At 51.1% G+C, this 15,683-nt stretch overlaps 6 protein-coding genes across 6 annotated transcripts; 5 read left to right on the top strand and 1 right to left on the bottom strand.

The window, feature by feature from the left end:
• Nucleotides 1-3,708: 3,708 nt before the first annotated feature.
• On the top strand, nucleotides 3,709-5,531 carry sebA (putative C2H2 transcription factor (Seb1); the record flags this gene model as incomplete). The annotated part of the gene is made up of 2 exons (XM_056963553.1): nucleotides 3,709-4,252; nucleotides 4,393-5,531. 2 exons carry the CDS (start codon nucleotides 3,709-3,711, stop codon nucleotides 5,529-5,531), a joined length of 1,683 nt encoding a protein of 560 aa, XP_056826472.1.
• A 1,040-nt stretch (nucleotides 5,532-6,571) lies between these two features.
• On the top strand, nucleotides 6,572-8,786 carry N7477_001889 (diphthine--ammonia ligase family protein; the record flags this gene model as incomplete). The annotated part of the gene is made up of 3 exons (XM_056963552.1): nucleotides 6,572-6,782; nucleotides 6,857-7,227; nucleotides 7,284-8,786. 3 exons carry the CDS (start codon nucleotides 6,572-6,574, stop codon nucleotides 8,784-8,786), a joined length of 2,085 nt encoding a protein of 694 aa, XP_056826471.1.
• Nucleotides 8,787-10,368: 1,582 nt separating this feature from the next.
• N7477_001888 (uncharacterized protein) lies at nucleotides 10,369-10,863 on the bottom strand (the record flags this gene model as incomplete). The annotated part of the gene is made up of 1 exon (XM_056963551.1): nucleotides 10,369-10,863. One exon carries the CDS (start codon nucleotides 10,861-10,863, stop codon nucleotides 10,369-10,371), a length of 495 nt encoding a protein of 164 aa, XP_056826470.1.
• Nucleotides 10,864-12,386: 1,523 nt separating this feature from the next.
• On the top strand, nucleotides 12,387-12,605 carry N7477_001887 (uncharacterized protein; the record flags this gene model as incomplete). The annotated part of the gene is made up of 1 exon (XM_056963550.1): nucleotides 12,387-12,605. The coding sequence occupies one exon, from the start codon at nucleotides 12,387-12,389 to the stop codon at nucleotides 12,603-12,605; it is 219 nt and encodes a 72-aa protein (XP_056826469.1).
• Nucleotides 12,606-12,956: 351 nt separating this feature from the next.
• On the top strand, nucleotides 12,957-13,487 carry N7477_001886 (Carbon-nitrogen hydrolase; the record flags this gene model as incomplete). Its single annotated transcript, XM_056963549.1, has 1 exon — nucleotides 12,957-13,487. The coding sequence occupies one exon, from the start codon at nucleotides 12,957-12,959 to the stop codon at nucleotides 13,485-13,487; it is 531 nt and encodes a 176-aa protein (XP_056826468.1).
• A 1,354-nt stretch (nucleotides 13,488-14,841) lies between these two features.
• N7477_001885 (uncharacterized protein) lies at nucleotides 14,842-15,432 on the top strand (the record flags this gene model as incomplete). The annotated part of the gene is made up of 1 exon (XM_056963548.1): nucleotides 14,842-15,432. One exon carries the CDS (start codon nucleotides 14,842-14,844, stop codon nucleotides 15,430-15,432), a length of 591 nt encoding a protein of 196 aa, XP_056826467.1.
• Between the last annotated feature and the right edge of the window lie 251 nt (nucleotides 15,433-15,683).

Here is a 15,683-nt window from a genome sequence, read left to right as displayed (position 1 = left end):
TGATTCGTCGGGGAAGAGGGACGAGGTAGACTGACCCTTGGAGGATTGAAAGCTCCAGTGCACGCTCCACGAAAGGTCTCCAAGTCTCCATTATTTGAAATCGCACTGGTGCTCCTCAATCCACAGGGCTTGACTATTGGCGTGTGGTCTGGGCGAGGAAAATGAAGGTCTGCCGAGCCCACAGTCCACAGTCTGTAGCCAGACCGGGCTCGGCTGCGTTGGAGGAGCTTCCGCGCCGCTTGGGACTAGCAGCCGCCCGGCCGTCGCGGGTGCGCTATCTCCAGTCTGGCTCCACAAGTCCAGAGCTCTGCGGTGTAGACCTTTTTGACCAGCTTTTTGTTACGGATGAAAATGGACCGTGTGCGGGATCATTGGGGGGCGGGGGGGGGGTGAGCTCCAAGAGGACCATGTCGGTGAGCAAGCTTCTCATTCGACGTGGGGACCAGATATAGGCCCCCAGAGCACCTGTAATGACTATCACTTGAGAGAATTCAATAGTCCGAGGCAAAAATCTCTGTTTGACTTGACTCCAATGGCTGCCCCGTGGCTTTCAGAGGATTATCCGTCTGTGCGATAACGGTGGCAACAAAGCAGAAACATAAGGCGAACAATAATTTTACCGGCTGTAAATAGTAGCAAAGTCAAAACGGCGTCTTATTTTTGAGCAGATTGCCTTTTTTGGATGAGTCTACGGTATCTCAGAGTATACATAGAAAGTCACTCGGATGGGAGGCCCGACGCAAGGTGAACCTCCGGGATTTTGAAAGAATCAGTGACAGCCTTCCATGCATGCGTTTCCAATTGCTTGGGAAAGACACTTAACCCAAGGAGGGAAGACTTGAGACCCGAGGTTGATCTCCGGTAGTGGGCCAGTGGAGAGAAAGAGAGAGAGAGAGAGAGGGGGAGAGGAAAGAGCGTAGCTCAGTTCTGTAAGCGTGTTGGGTATAATTGCCGAGCGATCAGGTCAAATCCTCAATTTCCGCAGATAGATCTTATTGGCAGCGGAAGCAAGCAGATTTCCCGCCCGCACCGACGCTTTCTCCATGAATGGAATGGTGGCAGCCAACGAGTGGAGGCCGCTATCTTTAGCAGCAGCCAATCGAGCTCCGTGTGGTTCGGTCCACATGAAAGTCGATGGATTAGTTGATACGAATTGGCTTCTGCTTCGCGTTCTGTTTCTGGACTCGAGCGTGCTGCGTGACCGGGCTACAGACTGCTCCGTGCTCCCACGTCTTTGCAACCACTCACTGCACGTGTACTGTAGGTCTTCCGATGGCCATCGTCGCGTCCCTCAAACCTTGCTTGCGTGGCGCGCGGTGTGCAGGTGGCTGTGAGTGGAGGAGAGAATGAGAGAGAGAGAGAGTGAGTGAGTGTGTGTGTGTCTCAGTCTTAGTCGATGTATCGGAAGATGTCATGATGGATCACAGTGGCTGCCCCGGATCTACTTTAGATGTGAGATGTGAGACGAGGTAGGGCCATCACACCCCCGTATGCAATCAAAGCACATCACTTCGCGACATGGCTGCCGCAGCGTGGCCAATAAGATGTATCAAAAGAGGAGACCGAAAGTGTAAAACAAGAGTTGAAGGTAGGCAGACTACTGCCGGCTCCTGTAGGCGCTCCTGTAGACTACGGTAGTCTACTGCACGTCGACGTAGGCTGCTGTACGATGTCATTCACGCTGCGCCTGAGGGTCCGCCGAGCTCCAATCAAGCAGAGTGAGGACAGTCGGGACCACTGCCCCGGAAATGTCGATGGCGCAAATGAAAGTCGCAGACGAGCCTTGCCTCCCTGGTTCTCTGGTGCAGCCAATCCCTAGAAGTCTCCGATGGTTCTCGCGGCTATGGCCTCCACAGCGTGTTCCTGCAGTAGGCCGCCTGGACTATTACACAGGATCAGCTTACAACGCTTTCAGCTGCTGCCTTTTCTTTTCTTTGACTCCTTACAGGCCCTCAAAAAAATTGAGGCATAAGCAGTGGCAAATTACGATGACCATTGATCATTGCCACCAACCAATTTGGGGGACGTTCGACTCCCAAAAAAGAGGAGCGACTAAGGTTATGACTACCGGCGCGGATCACACCGAGGAACAGTCCGTTGTACTTTTGGCCGGAATTCATATGAAACTGACAGGGGCGGTTCCGCCTCCCAAGAAAGTAACGAATAAGAGACCCAACGGAAACGAGTCAGCATTCGATCATTGATGCCGACTGTTTCACGATCTCAGGCTGGTTGCACGGTTCTCGCCACCGCTGATGGCGGGAAAGTGATGAGCGACCGTGGGCAAGCCTCCTAAGGCAGGACGGGCCTGATAGGGAATAGATAGGTTTCCGTCATCCATGATCGCCGAATGTCTGTAAACCGTCTATCCCCGAGTACCGCGAGAGTCAGATCCCATGCAGATCGCTTTCTTGCCCTGGCAGTAAAATGACGAAAAGACGGGACAGCCGTGGGGCGTGCGAACAGGCCAACTCGGTCGGATGGTCATTGGCAAGTCGAAGAGTGGAAAGAAGAGAAAGCCCCCCCACTCTCATTTGTTGCGACTCCACTGATAACAGTTGCTAATGATTGCCGCTGTCACCATCCTCCTCCTCCAATCGCGGTGGCCCTCGTGGCCACACGTCCGCTCCCCCCATTTGGTGGTGTGTGCCTGACCAGGTGCGACTTGAGGATGCTCTGAGGAACAGACCGAGACTGGTGCGTCGACGACACGACCATCACAGCTGGGTAGGCGCCCGACATGGGGCCTCGTGAACCTTCCAACCCTTCTGCCGGGGAAATAATAGAGAACGACAGGACCGACATAAATGACTCTAAGCACAGCCTCTCTCCGCATTTCAGCGTAACACCACTCGTGCTGCTCCACTTCTCGTTTGGGCTCGTCGACCGATGTGGGTTCCCTGAACCCGATACAGGCCAGTGTCCGTACCCTTGGGTAAAAGAACTGTATCTGTACGGGGCTAGCACGGGAAAAAGAGGTCCGTCTCCACCCCGAACTTTCCTGGTTGCGTTTACGGGACTGAACACCCTGGTTGATCCCGCCCCGGACTGGCATGATACCACCATTACTTACACAGCATTGAGACACCCATTTTTTATTTTTATTTTTATTTTTAAATTTCATTTATTTTTCTTTTCTATTTCTCATGCTCTAATAAATAAAATAATGCTGTTCCTGGCCCACTTCCAGTCCATAGTGACCCGGCAAGTAGAAAATAGCACTGGCAGATCACTCTTTTATCCACTCGCTCCCTCCCTCCTCTCTTTCTCTCGACTTCCCATATCCCAGATAGCCATCGGCCCTGTCTCTCTTTTTTTTTTATTTTCTTTATTTATTTTTTTCCTCGTTGACTGCTTTCTTATTTCACTTCCACCTTTCCCACTAGCTACGTGAATCTGTTTTGGGTTTGGGTAGTTTTCGATTCCGTGATATTTCACTCCTTCCCATCCGGTTCCTTTTGGTTCCTGTCCTTCCTTACACCTCACAACGAGGCCTGACCTCTCACATTGCTATATCTCACAACCCTAATTGTTGCCGTGTCTACACACTCCTTCAATACTTGACCGGTTCTGACCCTCCCCCTCTTAATAATTTCCTCGGCCAATTGACGATTTCAATATCGTGTCAAAAAGGTATACACTTCCTCGATGGCGCCTTCCTCCTGGTTCTATGCTAACCAAATATCTTGGGAATTTTAGAAAAAGATCATGGATTCCTACACAGTCGCACCGCAGGTGCAAAACCAACCTTTCGCATACTATCCCGACACACAACAACAGCAGGGCCACTACACCAGCCAACCCTCTGAGGTTCCCTACTACGGCCAGATGCATTACCACGGCGAGCAGCCCATCTATCAGGCTCAGTCCATGATGAACATGCACCAGATGGCCACCACCAACGCCTTCCGCGGTGCCACCATGAGCATGACTCCCATTGCCTCGCCCCAGCCCTCGCAGATGAAGCCGGCTATCATTGTGCAGCAGGGCTCTCCCGCTTTGATGCCTTTGGATACTCGCTTTATTGGCACAGATCTCTACGGATTTCCTTCGACGCCGCCTCTGTCGTCCTCGGGCAGCACCATCAGCAGCCCACCCTCGGCACACGGTACTCTGCACACTCCCATCAATGACGCCTTCTTTTCTTTTGAAAAGGTGGAGGGTGTCAAGGAAGGGTGCGAGACCGACGTCCACCAGGAAATCCTGGCCAACCCGGACTGGGCGCGTTGCGACTCCCCGCCTATGACACCAGGTATGTGAAAATGAAATGTGATGCATGCCATGCAATGTAGGCTGCAGGCCACGGAGGGGCGGGAAACAAAAAGAACACGCCATCTTGGACGATCTGCGAAGCAAGGGATATATGACAGCCGACTAACTCCATTTTCCCAGTGTTCATCCACCCGCCGTCTCTCACCGCCAGCCAGACTTCGGATTTGCTCTCCGCCAACTCCTGCCCCTCGCTTTCCCCCTCCCCCTCTCCAGTTCCGACCGAGTTTCTCACCCAATCGGGCTTGGAGCACATCGGCCAAAGCTTCTGCGATCCTCGTCAGCTCACGGTTGAGCCGTCGGCCAATGTGCTCTCGCCTCAGGATCTCCCTCCCCTGCCTACCCTCACATGTGATGAGGAGCAGCCTCGCGCTGTGGTGGGTAGTGCGTCTGTGACCCTGCCCGTCAACGAGAACCCCTCGCCTTCTTACACTGCTTCGTCCAGTGAGGACCCTTTGAGCTCTCTGCCTACCTTTGACAGCTTCTCAGACCTCGACTCTGACGATGAGCTCAGCCACCTGGTGGATTTCCACCCCGGCAGCAACGCGCTGTACGTGGGCGGTAAGCGCCAGCGTGTAGAACAGTACATGGCTGAGGATGAGGGTTTCCTAAGCGAGCATAGCATTGAGGACACCGAAGACCACGAGGTTTATATGCACAACGGTCTGCCCCCCTTCGAGTGGACTGAGTCCGCCCAGCCCCAAATTGAGGCGGAGGAAGATCTCTCCGAGGAGGAGACCCAGACCCAGACCAAGAAGCGCAGCAATCGCAAGTCAACTCGCAAGACCGCCCACATTGATGAAGACCACCACCGCAAGTCTCTGTCCGTGCCTCACTCCCACGCGTCTGCCCATTCCGACTGCAGCACCGACTCTGAGCCGGCTCCTGTGTCGGTCAACCGTCGGGGCCGCAAGCAGTCACTCACCGAGGACCCTTCCAAGACCTTCGTGTGTACTCTTTGCTCTCGCCGCTTCCGTCGCCAAGAGCACCTCAAGCGCCACTACCGCTCTCTTCACACTCAGGACAAGCCTTTCGAGTGCCATGAGTGCGGCAAGAAGTTCTCTCGCAGTGACAACCTGGCTCAACACGCTCGCACCCACGGTGGTGGCTCGGTCGTCATGGGCGTCCTGGATCCCAGTGACATGTCCTACGATGACCAGCATGATGCCGGTACTATAGGCGGTGTCATGTACGAGTCCCAATCCAGCTCTGAGGGCTCCGCCGACCGCCGGTCGGTGAAGAAGCGCAAGCGTGACCTTTAAATGAGGCCGTTTGCGTTGATGATTTTTCATGAGACCAGGAGATCTTCCTACTGCATATATAATAACATACATTTCCTCGGTCGCGGAGTTGCTCGACCGTTACGGTCATTGGGTTTGGCGTCCGGGCATTTACACTGGTGTCGGAAATATTGGGTCATCGGTGTACGGCATTGTTCCCTTTGGTCACATGATCCCAAAATATGGTGGGAACTATACAGGCTGCGAAATGCCTCGGGCTGGTTTCGACGGGACTTTTCATGAACCCATGGAAAAAGAAAAGAATAGAGCAAAACGGCTTCTGCTTCTGTGCCCTCGTGAGGGTTGGTTGGGACGTTGATTTCCTTTGTTACCTTTCCTTTCTGTTTTTGTTCTCGCCAGACCAGCACTATGTGGGCAGTGCTTCCCACTGTTCCCCCTTTTGGGTTTGTTTCACTGTGATTTTTTTTTTTCATCCTTGATTCCCTTCGATTCTTTCACCGTTTCGTTCAGGTTGTGTTGCTCTTATTTCATGTAATATTTTTTTTGCTTGTGTTTTTATCTGCCCTCGTCATCCCCCTCCCCCCCACCCCCCCCTCTCCCCCCTCTGTTTCTTGTGCTGGTCACATTCGTGTATAAGTTAATTTAACCCCTCTTTTTGTGTGCACACTCATACCCCCTTCTTGTATTGCATTTCTTGCCTGCCCCTTTTTGTGTTGGTCTCAGGTCCTCTATCGATCCCACGAGGATCAAGCATCAAATTTCAAGGATACATACTATAACCGTCGTTCCCTCATCAAACATTCAAAATGGCCAAATTGTAACTACATTGCATATATACACATGTGAATTGCTCTTAGTTGAGAGCGCCGGTCGCTTCACCACCACAATCTCTTCTCCTGTCACGTGATTGATATTTCCACCCACAAAATTCGCATGCCTGAGGCAACAAGAGTAAACAAGACCTTATCGCCGATTGCTATCATTATCGCTATCGATAAGAAGGAACCACGAAAACCCACATCCCACCAGGATTCCAAAGACTGCTTGACTAACCACCCAAGATGCCGCCTTTGAATGTCATCGCCCTGATCTCAGGCGGCAAAGACTCCCTCTACTCAACCCTCCACTGCATCCGAAATGGCCACCGTATCGTCGCCCTCGCAAACCTACATCCGGAAGCAAACCTCTCCCCCGAAAATGAAGAAGACATCGACAGCTTCATGTACCAAACGATCGGCCACAGCGTGATCCCTCTATACGCAGAAGCTCTAGGTATCCCATTATACCGCGCGCCAATCACAGGGGAGCTGTCGACACACAGCGCATATACCGTCACGACGACGCAGATCAGGGCGCCGAGACCACGGTGCAAGACGAGACAGAGTGTCTGGTTCCATTGCTTCGACGGGTAGTGGAAATGCATCCTGAGGCGAATGCGGTCTCGGCGGGTGCTATTCTTTCTACGTATCAGCGGACGAGAATTGAGAATGTTGCTGGGCGGTTGGGGCTCGTTCCGCTTGCTTGGTTGTGGATGTATCCTTCTCTTCCTGCGCCTGCCGAGAGGGAAGGAGACTATTTGGCTGTGAAAGAGGCGGGCTTGTTGGAGGATATGGCGGGGTGTGGGTGTGATGCGAGGATTATCAAGGTTGCGTCTGGGGGATTAGATGATGGGTTTCTATGGGAGAGTGTTTCTGGTGCTGGGAACGGAGGTCGTGGGGTAAGAAGGAGGATTGTGAAGGGGATGGGGAGGTTTGCGGCGAAGGAAGATATCAGGGGTGCCGTGTTGGGGGGGGGGGTGAATATGAGACTTTGGCGATTGATGGGCCCGGGTTTCTTTGGAAGAAGAGGATTGAAATTGAGGAGAGGGAGATTGGGACTGGTGAGGGTGGGGTTGCGTTTATGAAATTGAGAGGGGCGAAGTGTGTGGATAAGGAGGGGGATGAGGTTAGGCCGGAGAATGTGAGGAGGCCTGCGCTATTGGATGAGGTATTTGTGAACGCTTTAGAAGATGTGCCTGGATATTCGACCGGGGATGAGACGCGGACTATGATGGCGTCGCCTGCGTGGTCGATCTATGAACCGCACCATCGTCACTCAAACTCGACGTGGACCATCTCGAATCTTGTTGCACCTGAGGCTGGACCTGGTGCTCAGGAGCAGATGGACGGGATCGTCAAGAAGACCCAAGCAGCACTGAAAACCATCTCAAATTCCACGCCTCGATCTACTGAGGATATCGTCTTCGCAACGGTCCTCCTCCGCTCCATGGATGACTTCGCTCTGATGAACAACGTCTACGTTTCCCTTTTCAAGAAACCGAACCCACCCGCTCGAGTCACAATCGCATGCGGCGACACCCTTCCGTCCAACGTGAAGGTAATGGTCTCTTTCGTGTTGGATATGGGCGCACGTCACAGTCGCCAAGGTTTGCATGTGCAATCACGGTCATATTGGGCGCCCGCCAATATCGGGCCTTACTCGCAAGCGATGTCCATTCCGCTGCAGAATAGTAGGGTGATTTATATTGCAGGTCAGATCCCGCTGGAGCCGGCTTCTATGGAGATGGCAACGGCGGGGAAGTCTTGGTTCGAGGATTACTGTCTGCGGGCGGTGCTTTCCCTCCAGCATCTTTGGAGAATTGGTGATGCCATGCAGGTCAATTGGTGGCTTGGCGGGGTGGCTTTCTTGACGGGCGAAGCTAAAAATATCGAGACCCAAGTCAAGATTGCGTGGCATCTCTGGGAAAAGATGCATACACGGATGGAGAGTGCCGATTCGGACGATGAGGGGCCTCAACTTGATGCATGGGATATCAAGTATGGTCGAAGGGCCGAGGAGCTGATGCCCGAGACTGTTTCTTCGGTTTTGCCCAATTTCTCTGTTCTTGACGAAGATGGTCCCTCAATTCCACCGTTCCTTGCCGTCGAGGTTGACCAATTACCGCGTGGCAGTGATGTCGAATGGCAAGGTCTCGGAAGTCGATGTGAACAAGCTGCCGTTGATATAAAGACAGAATGTGTCTGTTCTACTGTGGACGAGACTTATCGCTTCATCAGCGTGGAGATTTCATCCTCGCCTGAGTCTTTGGAATCTAATCTCCATGATATTATTGCCACACATTGCCAAAGCAAAGGTCTGGCTCAGGCCGTGTTGTATTCTACACAACCTGTTGCTGAAGGCCTCTGGGATGGCCAAGTCATCCCTTGCAAGTCTGTATGGGGTAGAGGAGGCCAGCGCTTGACTGCTGGTATTGTCTTCCAAGAGGAACTTGCATGAATCGACGACACTGTGAAGATTTGATGAATCATGAATAAAAGAATTGGGGACAATGAGCCCCTATCAAAGCCAATTTTGACCACGCTTAGCTCTATCAAGCGAAGCATCCATATAAAACCCGCTTGTAGCGGTCCTTAATCTCTCCCTTACCAAACCAACCACGTACTGAACACCAAGTCCTACCCCATCTAACACCCTTGCTCCTGTCTCCTCCGCAACAGCCTCACAAATGATTCTCATCTTCGCCATCCCAGCGCATCCCAAAAGAACACAATCAGCGCCCTTATCACGAACAAGTCGACCAATAGCATTCGAGATGATCGCATAAACCTCTTTTTTCGGCCTTGATTCATGTTCTCACACGCCTATTTGAATCGATTCACATCCAACAAAGTACTCCGAAAACCCATACGAGGAAACAGCTCGCCCATGAATTAACCCTGACCTCGCAGACATGCACAGGATCCCCATCCGCTCACCCAGCATTCGCGCAGCATGGACAGCAGCCTCCATGATCCCTAGAACAGGATGTGTCGTTTCTTCCTTGGGCACGGTAATGAGGGGATGTGCTCGGGGTCAAGAGACTAGAAATGTCTCGTATTTATGTGCGATTGGTTTAATGGCCCTGATGCAAGCTTCTGTTGAGAGGATTGCATCGGTTTGGGATTCAATTGCTGTGGGACTTGGGCGAGGAGCTGTAAAGCCGTGGACGGTGACATTCGGGGGAAGGTTTGGGGCAATGGCTTTTAGACAGACTTTTGTCATATATTGTGTCGAGTTCGGGTTGACTAGAAGAATATTAATTTCTGGGATGTTTGGTGGCCCGGAAACGGTGAGTAGTGGTGACTCTATCTGGTTCTCCATTGTTTTTTTCTGTCTGGGTAGGTTCACTGATCAGACTAGAAAAATTGGCTTTGGACCTAATATACTGAAAACGGGCTAAATGGATGACTAGAAGACGAGGTATGATCGATTCCGAGGTTTATAATACTGACTCAGGGTGTATCTATTTCTCTTGCTCTTCAAGTGTGGATATTCTTCGTGCGCTGGCGGGGGTGGGGTTTTTACCCCAACTTTAGGGGGCAATCTCGATTCACAAGATCACCATATTTGAAGATCCGGATTATCTATTCTGACTTCAAGGATATGTGAATGTCTACAAAGTATCCCAAGTAATGAGTAAAGCTTCAAGGCCAGGCAGGTCATAGCGAGTCGATCAGGTGGCAGTGAAAGTGGTGTTACGGGAGTGCCAAGCAGATCTAAGAAAGAACAAACAACTACACGATTGACTCAAATCAACTGAAAGCTATAATTGAGGTATCTCGGCTTCCAAGATCTCGATGGATATAATGAGACTCATCATGTCTGAATTCACCTGGTGACGGTGAGACCCGCTGAAGTTGATAAGAATATTGTCTTGTCTAACTCATCTTGTCTTAGGCAAACAAGCTAACGGCAGTGGAGCAAGCTATTATAGTTCCAAGCATCTTATATTCGAATCCTAGAAAACGTGGGTGATAGAAGGAGAAAAACGTACCACCCTACTCGCACTTGGGCTTTCCAAGCAAAGTTCTCATCATACTTAGCCTGAGGTGACGTGAAGGGGACCGTTGCCGTCATCAACAGGGCAGCCGTCACTGTCGGATTCGAACTCAACGACACAGCTAGCATCTTGGCCGATCGCGATACCGATGAATGTTGTGTCCTCCTGTCCCTCTCCAGTGCCAAGGCTGTTGCCATCACCGTCTTTGACTTCGCAGGATTCAGGGTGGCCTCCAAAGTCAGCCTTGCACTTAAACTTGCGTGGGGTACTCCAGCAGTCACCCTCAATGGTAAACTCCCGACCGTCACCGGTGTTGTAGCAAGGTGCATGGTCGTCGGGGAAGCCTTGGTCATAGATAGCTTCACCCGCATCGTTGATGATAGCAAAGCCAGAGTAATGGCCGTTCGTGTTGCCGCCGGCAGGACCGGAGATGGTTGAAAAGTCACCAGATGACCAGACGACCTTCAAGTGCTCTGCGTAGACTGTTGCAGAGCTGGCCATCAGGAAAAGAAGAGCGGTGCGGAGAGAAGGCATTTTTGCTGTGCAGATTTGAGGATTGAGGATTTCAGAGATGAACTTTTAGGTCCGTAGCTGAAATGAGGAGCTTTGTTCGTGTTGATGCTTCCATGTTGAAGGTGCTATTTGGAGGCTTTATACTTGCTCAGTGGCGCCTCTAGGGTCCTGAAGTCTGATGCCAAGATCACTGCGCTCCTTCAATGCTTGCTCTGACATCATGGAGACCCTGAGACCTGACGAACAGACGCTGTATGGGGGCATATCGGCAAAATGCCAAGAAGTTGTTGGGGCTGAATAGGGTCCACTTTCGCCTTTTGCGGAGAGAGTAGATTCGCTCCTGCGATGCCTGATCGACAATTGTTAGGATTCTCATAGTAATAGTCTTGTTTCAATGTAACGTCGTGAGATTTACCGGGTTTAGTCCCTGCAGATGGCGGGATAAGTGAAAGACTCCTTGGCCGTAAAACATGGCAGGCAGACACCGAGTGGAGAGGAATGGTTACTTGATGCCAAATATGAGTGACTGTGTGTCAATGGTGATCCCATATACATGGGGGCCAAAAGCTATCATCGGAAGTCTAGCTCCGGTTCAAGATGCCTGGCTCACACCTAGAATTGGACCTGCAGAGATGATTTACATGGCACACGATCAAGGCAAACCTCTGAAAGCCAGCCGATTCGGGGGTTTGAACATTCTCGGCCCTTAAAATACAATCCAACCTGTCAAGTTTCTCTCATCCTGGAGAAATATCTGAGATCCTCCTGACCGAGTTCCTCTCGTATCTCCTACCTCCGATGGATTATAGCTTTCGAAATCGCTCTAGTGGCCCAAGAACTTTCATATTGATAAGATCGTCGCAAGACTTATACCCGAAGCTCACAGGAATCGGCTTTAAGCAGCGCCAAGATGCCAAGATGCCAAGTGCGCCAAGTGCGCCAAAGGCCGAGAGGTCGTCAATTGCCCAAGCGGATCAGATCAGCCGTGGGAGCTATTCCGAGGTTAAGATCTCCGACAACAATCGCCTTGAAATCGGGTTCTAGTTCCTCCTTTGAGCCTGGTTTATTGCCTGCGTCATTTCTACATCGTGCTTGACATTATTAGAATCATGGCCCCGTTTCTCTGGCCCAATGAGGATTACGAAGACATTGTAGGCATGAATCGCCCCCATGTAGATACAAATCACGTTTCCATAATTATACCGCTCAGTAACAGTGCCGTCCGTACTCACGAGGGGCGGCAGTGGATAATTTTCGCCAAGGGTCGATTCAATCGTTGAAGAAGCGGATGAAGCAAGATTGCCCGTTTGGTAAGCTGTACCAAGCATGAAAGTCTGGAAAGAGCCTAGAGAAAGCTCCATGACATAAACTGGTATCACACTCCAAGCACCTTGAATGCAAAATTGTTGGAAGAAAGCCGCTGCCATCACAGCTCCCGTTCTCACGAATGTATAAGGGTAGATGAGAGCTCCGCCAACAACGCACACGATGAGCATGCCGAGATTTTGAGCTTTACGGGACCATTTGAGTCAATCACCATTGCGATGACTAGCAAATTCGAGACCCTGCGGCCAGTGACCGTTGCTGCCTGCCAACTTGGCCCGAGCCATTTAGCAGACTCGCGTGAAGATGCCTTGAAGCGCATGTTTAAGCTTCTAGATCAAGCCGCGAAAGAAGGCGTCAAATTTGCCGTGTTCCCGGAGCTGGCTTTCACCACTTTCTCCCCGGCATATCTGCTCGAAGGCGAGGACCTAGATCAATAATTCGAGATTGAGGTTCCAAGAAAGGGCGGAATCGAACAATCTCCTAATATCAAGCCACTTTTCGCTCATGCTCGTTCTCTTGGCATCGACGTTTACGTAGGCTATGCGGAAAGGAGTCTTCAGGAAGACGACGCATATGTTGACTACAACTCTTGTGTGTGCTTTTCTGCGCAAGAGGACAGAATCATCGCAAAATATCGCAAAGTACATCTCTCCGGAACTGTCGACCCTCGCACCGAGCCAGGTGCCTATCAGTAGCTAGAGAAGCGTTACTTCTGCCCTGGAGACATTGGGTTTCCGGCATTCCGGGCGCCAGGGCTTGTCGCGGGAGCTTTGAAGAAGTCCACTGATATGGAGATTCCCGATACAACTGGCAAAGGTGACCCAATCGTTGGGATGCTTATTTGTAACGATAGTCGATGGCCCGAAGCATGGCGAGTCTACGGTCTTCAGGGGATGGAGATCATGTGCTGTGGATACAACACGACTGCCTTTCCTACAACGTCCAGTGGACATATGGTAGACATGAGTCTAGAAGCCGCCGAGGAACAAGTTATGCTGCACCACAAGCTATTCTGTCCGGGGAAGAGCTATATGAATGCCTGTTTCAGTATCAATGTGGCTAAGACCGGCACGGAAGACGGAAACCTGTTACTTGGGAGCACTATGAATGTTCATCCTCTCAGCTACATTATCAAGGAGGCAAATACCAAAGAGGATGAACTAGTAGTAGCCACTATTGACCTAGCCGATTGCCGACGACCAAAGAGTACCGTCTTCGCGTTCGGGAAGCATCGGAGACCCGAGCACTACACTCTGATGTTGGAGCAGGTAGGGGTTGTCGAGCCGGAATTGCTGTCAAATCATCGGACATCAAATTAGCTAATGTACCTATTCGATGACTGCTTGATTTGTTTTCATTGTATCATCTAGGCGCCTTTTCAATCTGTCTTGGAAAGTAAGTCATGGCCGCCTTTTGGCCCGGCAGTAGAGATAACAAGTTAGAGAGTTTCTACCCCAATAATTTCGCCTAGTCGAAATGAGGGGAATTGCCACGTCGAGACTGGTTAGTGCCTGCAAACATGTGCGAGCTAAACGAAAGATAGCTAACTAAAATGTACTTGTCCATAAGGAGGCAAATGTTCTGCATCTTTGAGCTGGATCAACTTCGGGCAAGAAGAGGACCGGTGTTTCTTATCTTTGAGTTAAGCCAACCAACATGCTGGATACAATTGTCAAGAACGGACTGATTATAAGTTTCTCATCTTTGCCAACATATTGTGCATACTATTTGGAGATCGGACTTACTTCACGAGCATCGGAAGCTAAGCGGGTAAACCAGGTCACGGAAAGCAGCGTGCTTTCCGCAGGACAAAGCACTGATTTCTCCTGTGGCAAGATCTCTGTCATAGGACATGACATTGCAAAAGGCCCTGACACAAAAGTCATTGATGCTCAGGGCGCAATACATCATTCCAGGAGATGTGGACTCGCATGTCCATCTCGCCCAAAGAACTGCGCCGACTGGAGATAACTGGGAGGCCAGTACTCGCAGTGCTGTTGCCGGAGGCACCACAACTGTGTTAGCATTCGCATCGCAGACAAGAGAAATGACCTCACTTTTTCCAGTCCTAGAAGACTATAATGACAAATCTCGTGGGCAGGCTTATTGCGATTACGGATTCCAACTTGTACTCACCAACCCCGATGAAACGATTCTTCGAGATGAAGCCGTGTTTTGGTTGGAAAATTAGGTAGTCATCCAGCGGGGATGATTGAAGGAGAGCGTGATCTGTGGTGACTCAAGTCTTGAACCTCGGGGGTTGTTTCCTACATCTTGTCAGGTGGATAGACTCCCGAGAACGTGCTTGTACACCGGCTATATATTCCTGTTCGAAGGACCGTCCGTCCGTGTCTCAATATGCTAGACAAAGTTTTCAGACTAGCGAAGACACTCATAGCAACAGCTCCCATCTTGTAAACAATTCAATGAACATGATTACAATAGATGTTACGATGTCTAGGATCGTAATAAGAGAAAGTATAGGAAGAGGCGGGACGTCATACGGGGGCGAGCATGTGATAAGCACGATCCTTTCCGCGTTGAGAGATAACAACATCACCTTCAACAATTCGCTTTAGAGTCGCCTTTGATTTTTTTTGTCGCACATACTCCTTACTCTCACTCATAGAACTTCACCCGGCATGATATACCGCTCGTTCTAGGAATGGCGCAATGACTTCGCGAGGCCCCGAAGAACAGGAAACGATCGCATGCAGCACGCTAGGGACAGCTACGAGTTCCGAAGTGCTAGCTGAAGATCTGCGACAGTTCACCCGCTCTCCTCATCCCTACCACCGAAGCAGGCGACTTGGATCACGTACTCCATCCGAACAAGGAGACCGGCTACACCTGCTCAGCTTTTCCAAGGCATCCCGCACATCGAGCGAAAGCGGCACAGAAGCAGACGATGAGAGCACTGGAATTCTAAAAGGTCTTCCGGCACCTCCTGTACGCCCTCACAAGGGATTACGCGCAGCCGGGAATGGTGCTCTAGACTCCGATACGTGGCTGCCTTCGCTGAAACCATGGCCTTCATTCGTACGGTCGACGAGAGGCTCAAGAGGAAGTTCGGAAGAGGAGGCAGACGGAAACATTGCTGAAAAGTCACGGTCAAGACGCAGGAGACGAGTCGAGATCTTGCGACGATTGATGGAGACTGCTTTGCTGCTTTCCGTGGGGGGCGTAGTCTTGCTACAGAGAGACGCGCGTTTGCTTGCATGGGCTTGGAGAAAAGGTAAGGCTGTCAATCGACATTCCATGTGAAGCGCACACGATATACTGATCCGCTTCAAGAGCTCGCAGCCCATGGACTATTGCTCCTAGGTCTGTACGCCTCCTACCCTCTCTTACTCCGCCCCTCGAGGAGCCGACGATGGCGCATACGCTCTTCTAGCCGTTCATTTTTCTCGATACCGGAGAGCTTCGACCCAGCCCCGCTTCTTTACCCAGTACTCGTGCCGGTATTTGTTGCGCTTTCCCTCTCACATCACCAACCCGCGCTGGTCATGCCAAAT

This window comes from Penicillium maclennaniae (genome assembly GCF_028827695.1).
Source record: "Penicillium maclennaniae strain IBT 15551 chromosome Unknown utg000002l:1.0-2354659.0:1.0-2356205.0, whole genome shotgun sequence".
NCBI classification, from domain to species: Eukaryota; Fungi; Ascomycota; class Eurotiomycetes; order Eurotiales; family Aspergillaceae; genus Penicillium; species Penicillium maclennaniae.
The sequence above is the reverse complement of the archived record's forward strand: the minus strand, read 5'-3'. Positions and strand labels throughout refer to the sequence as shown.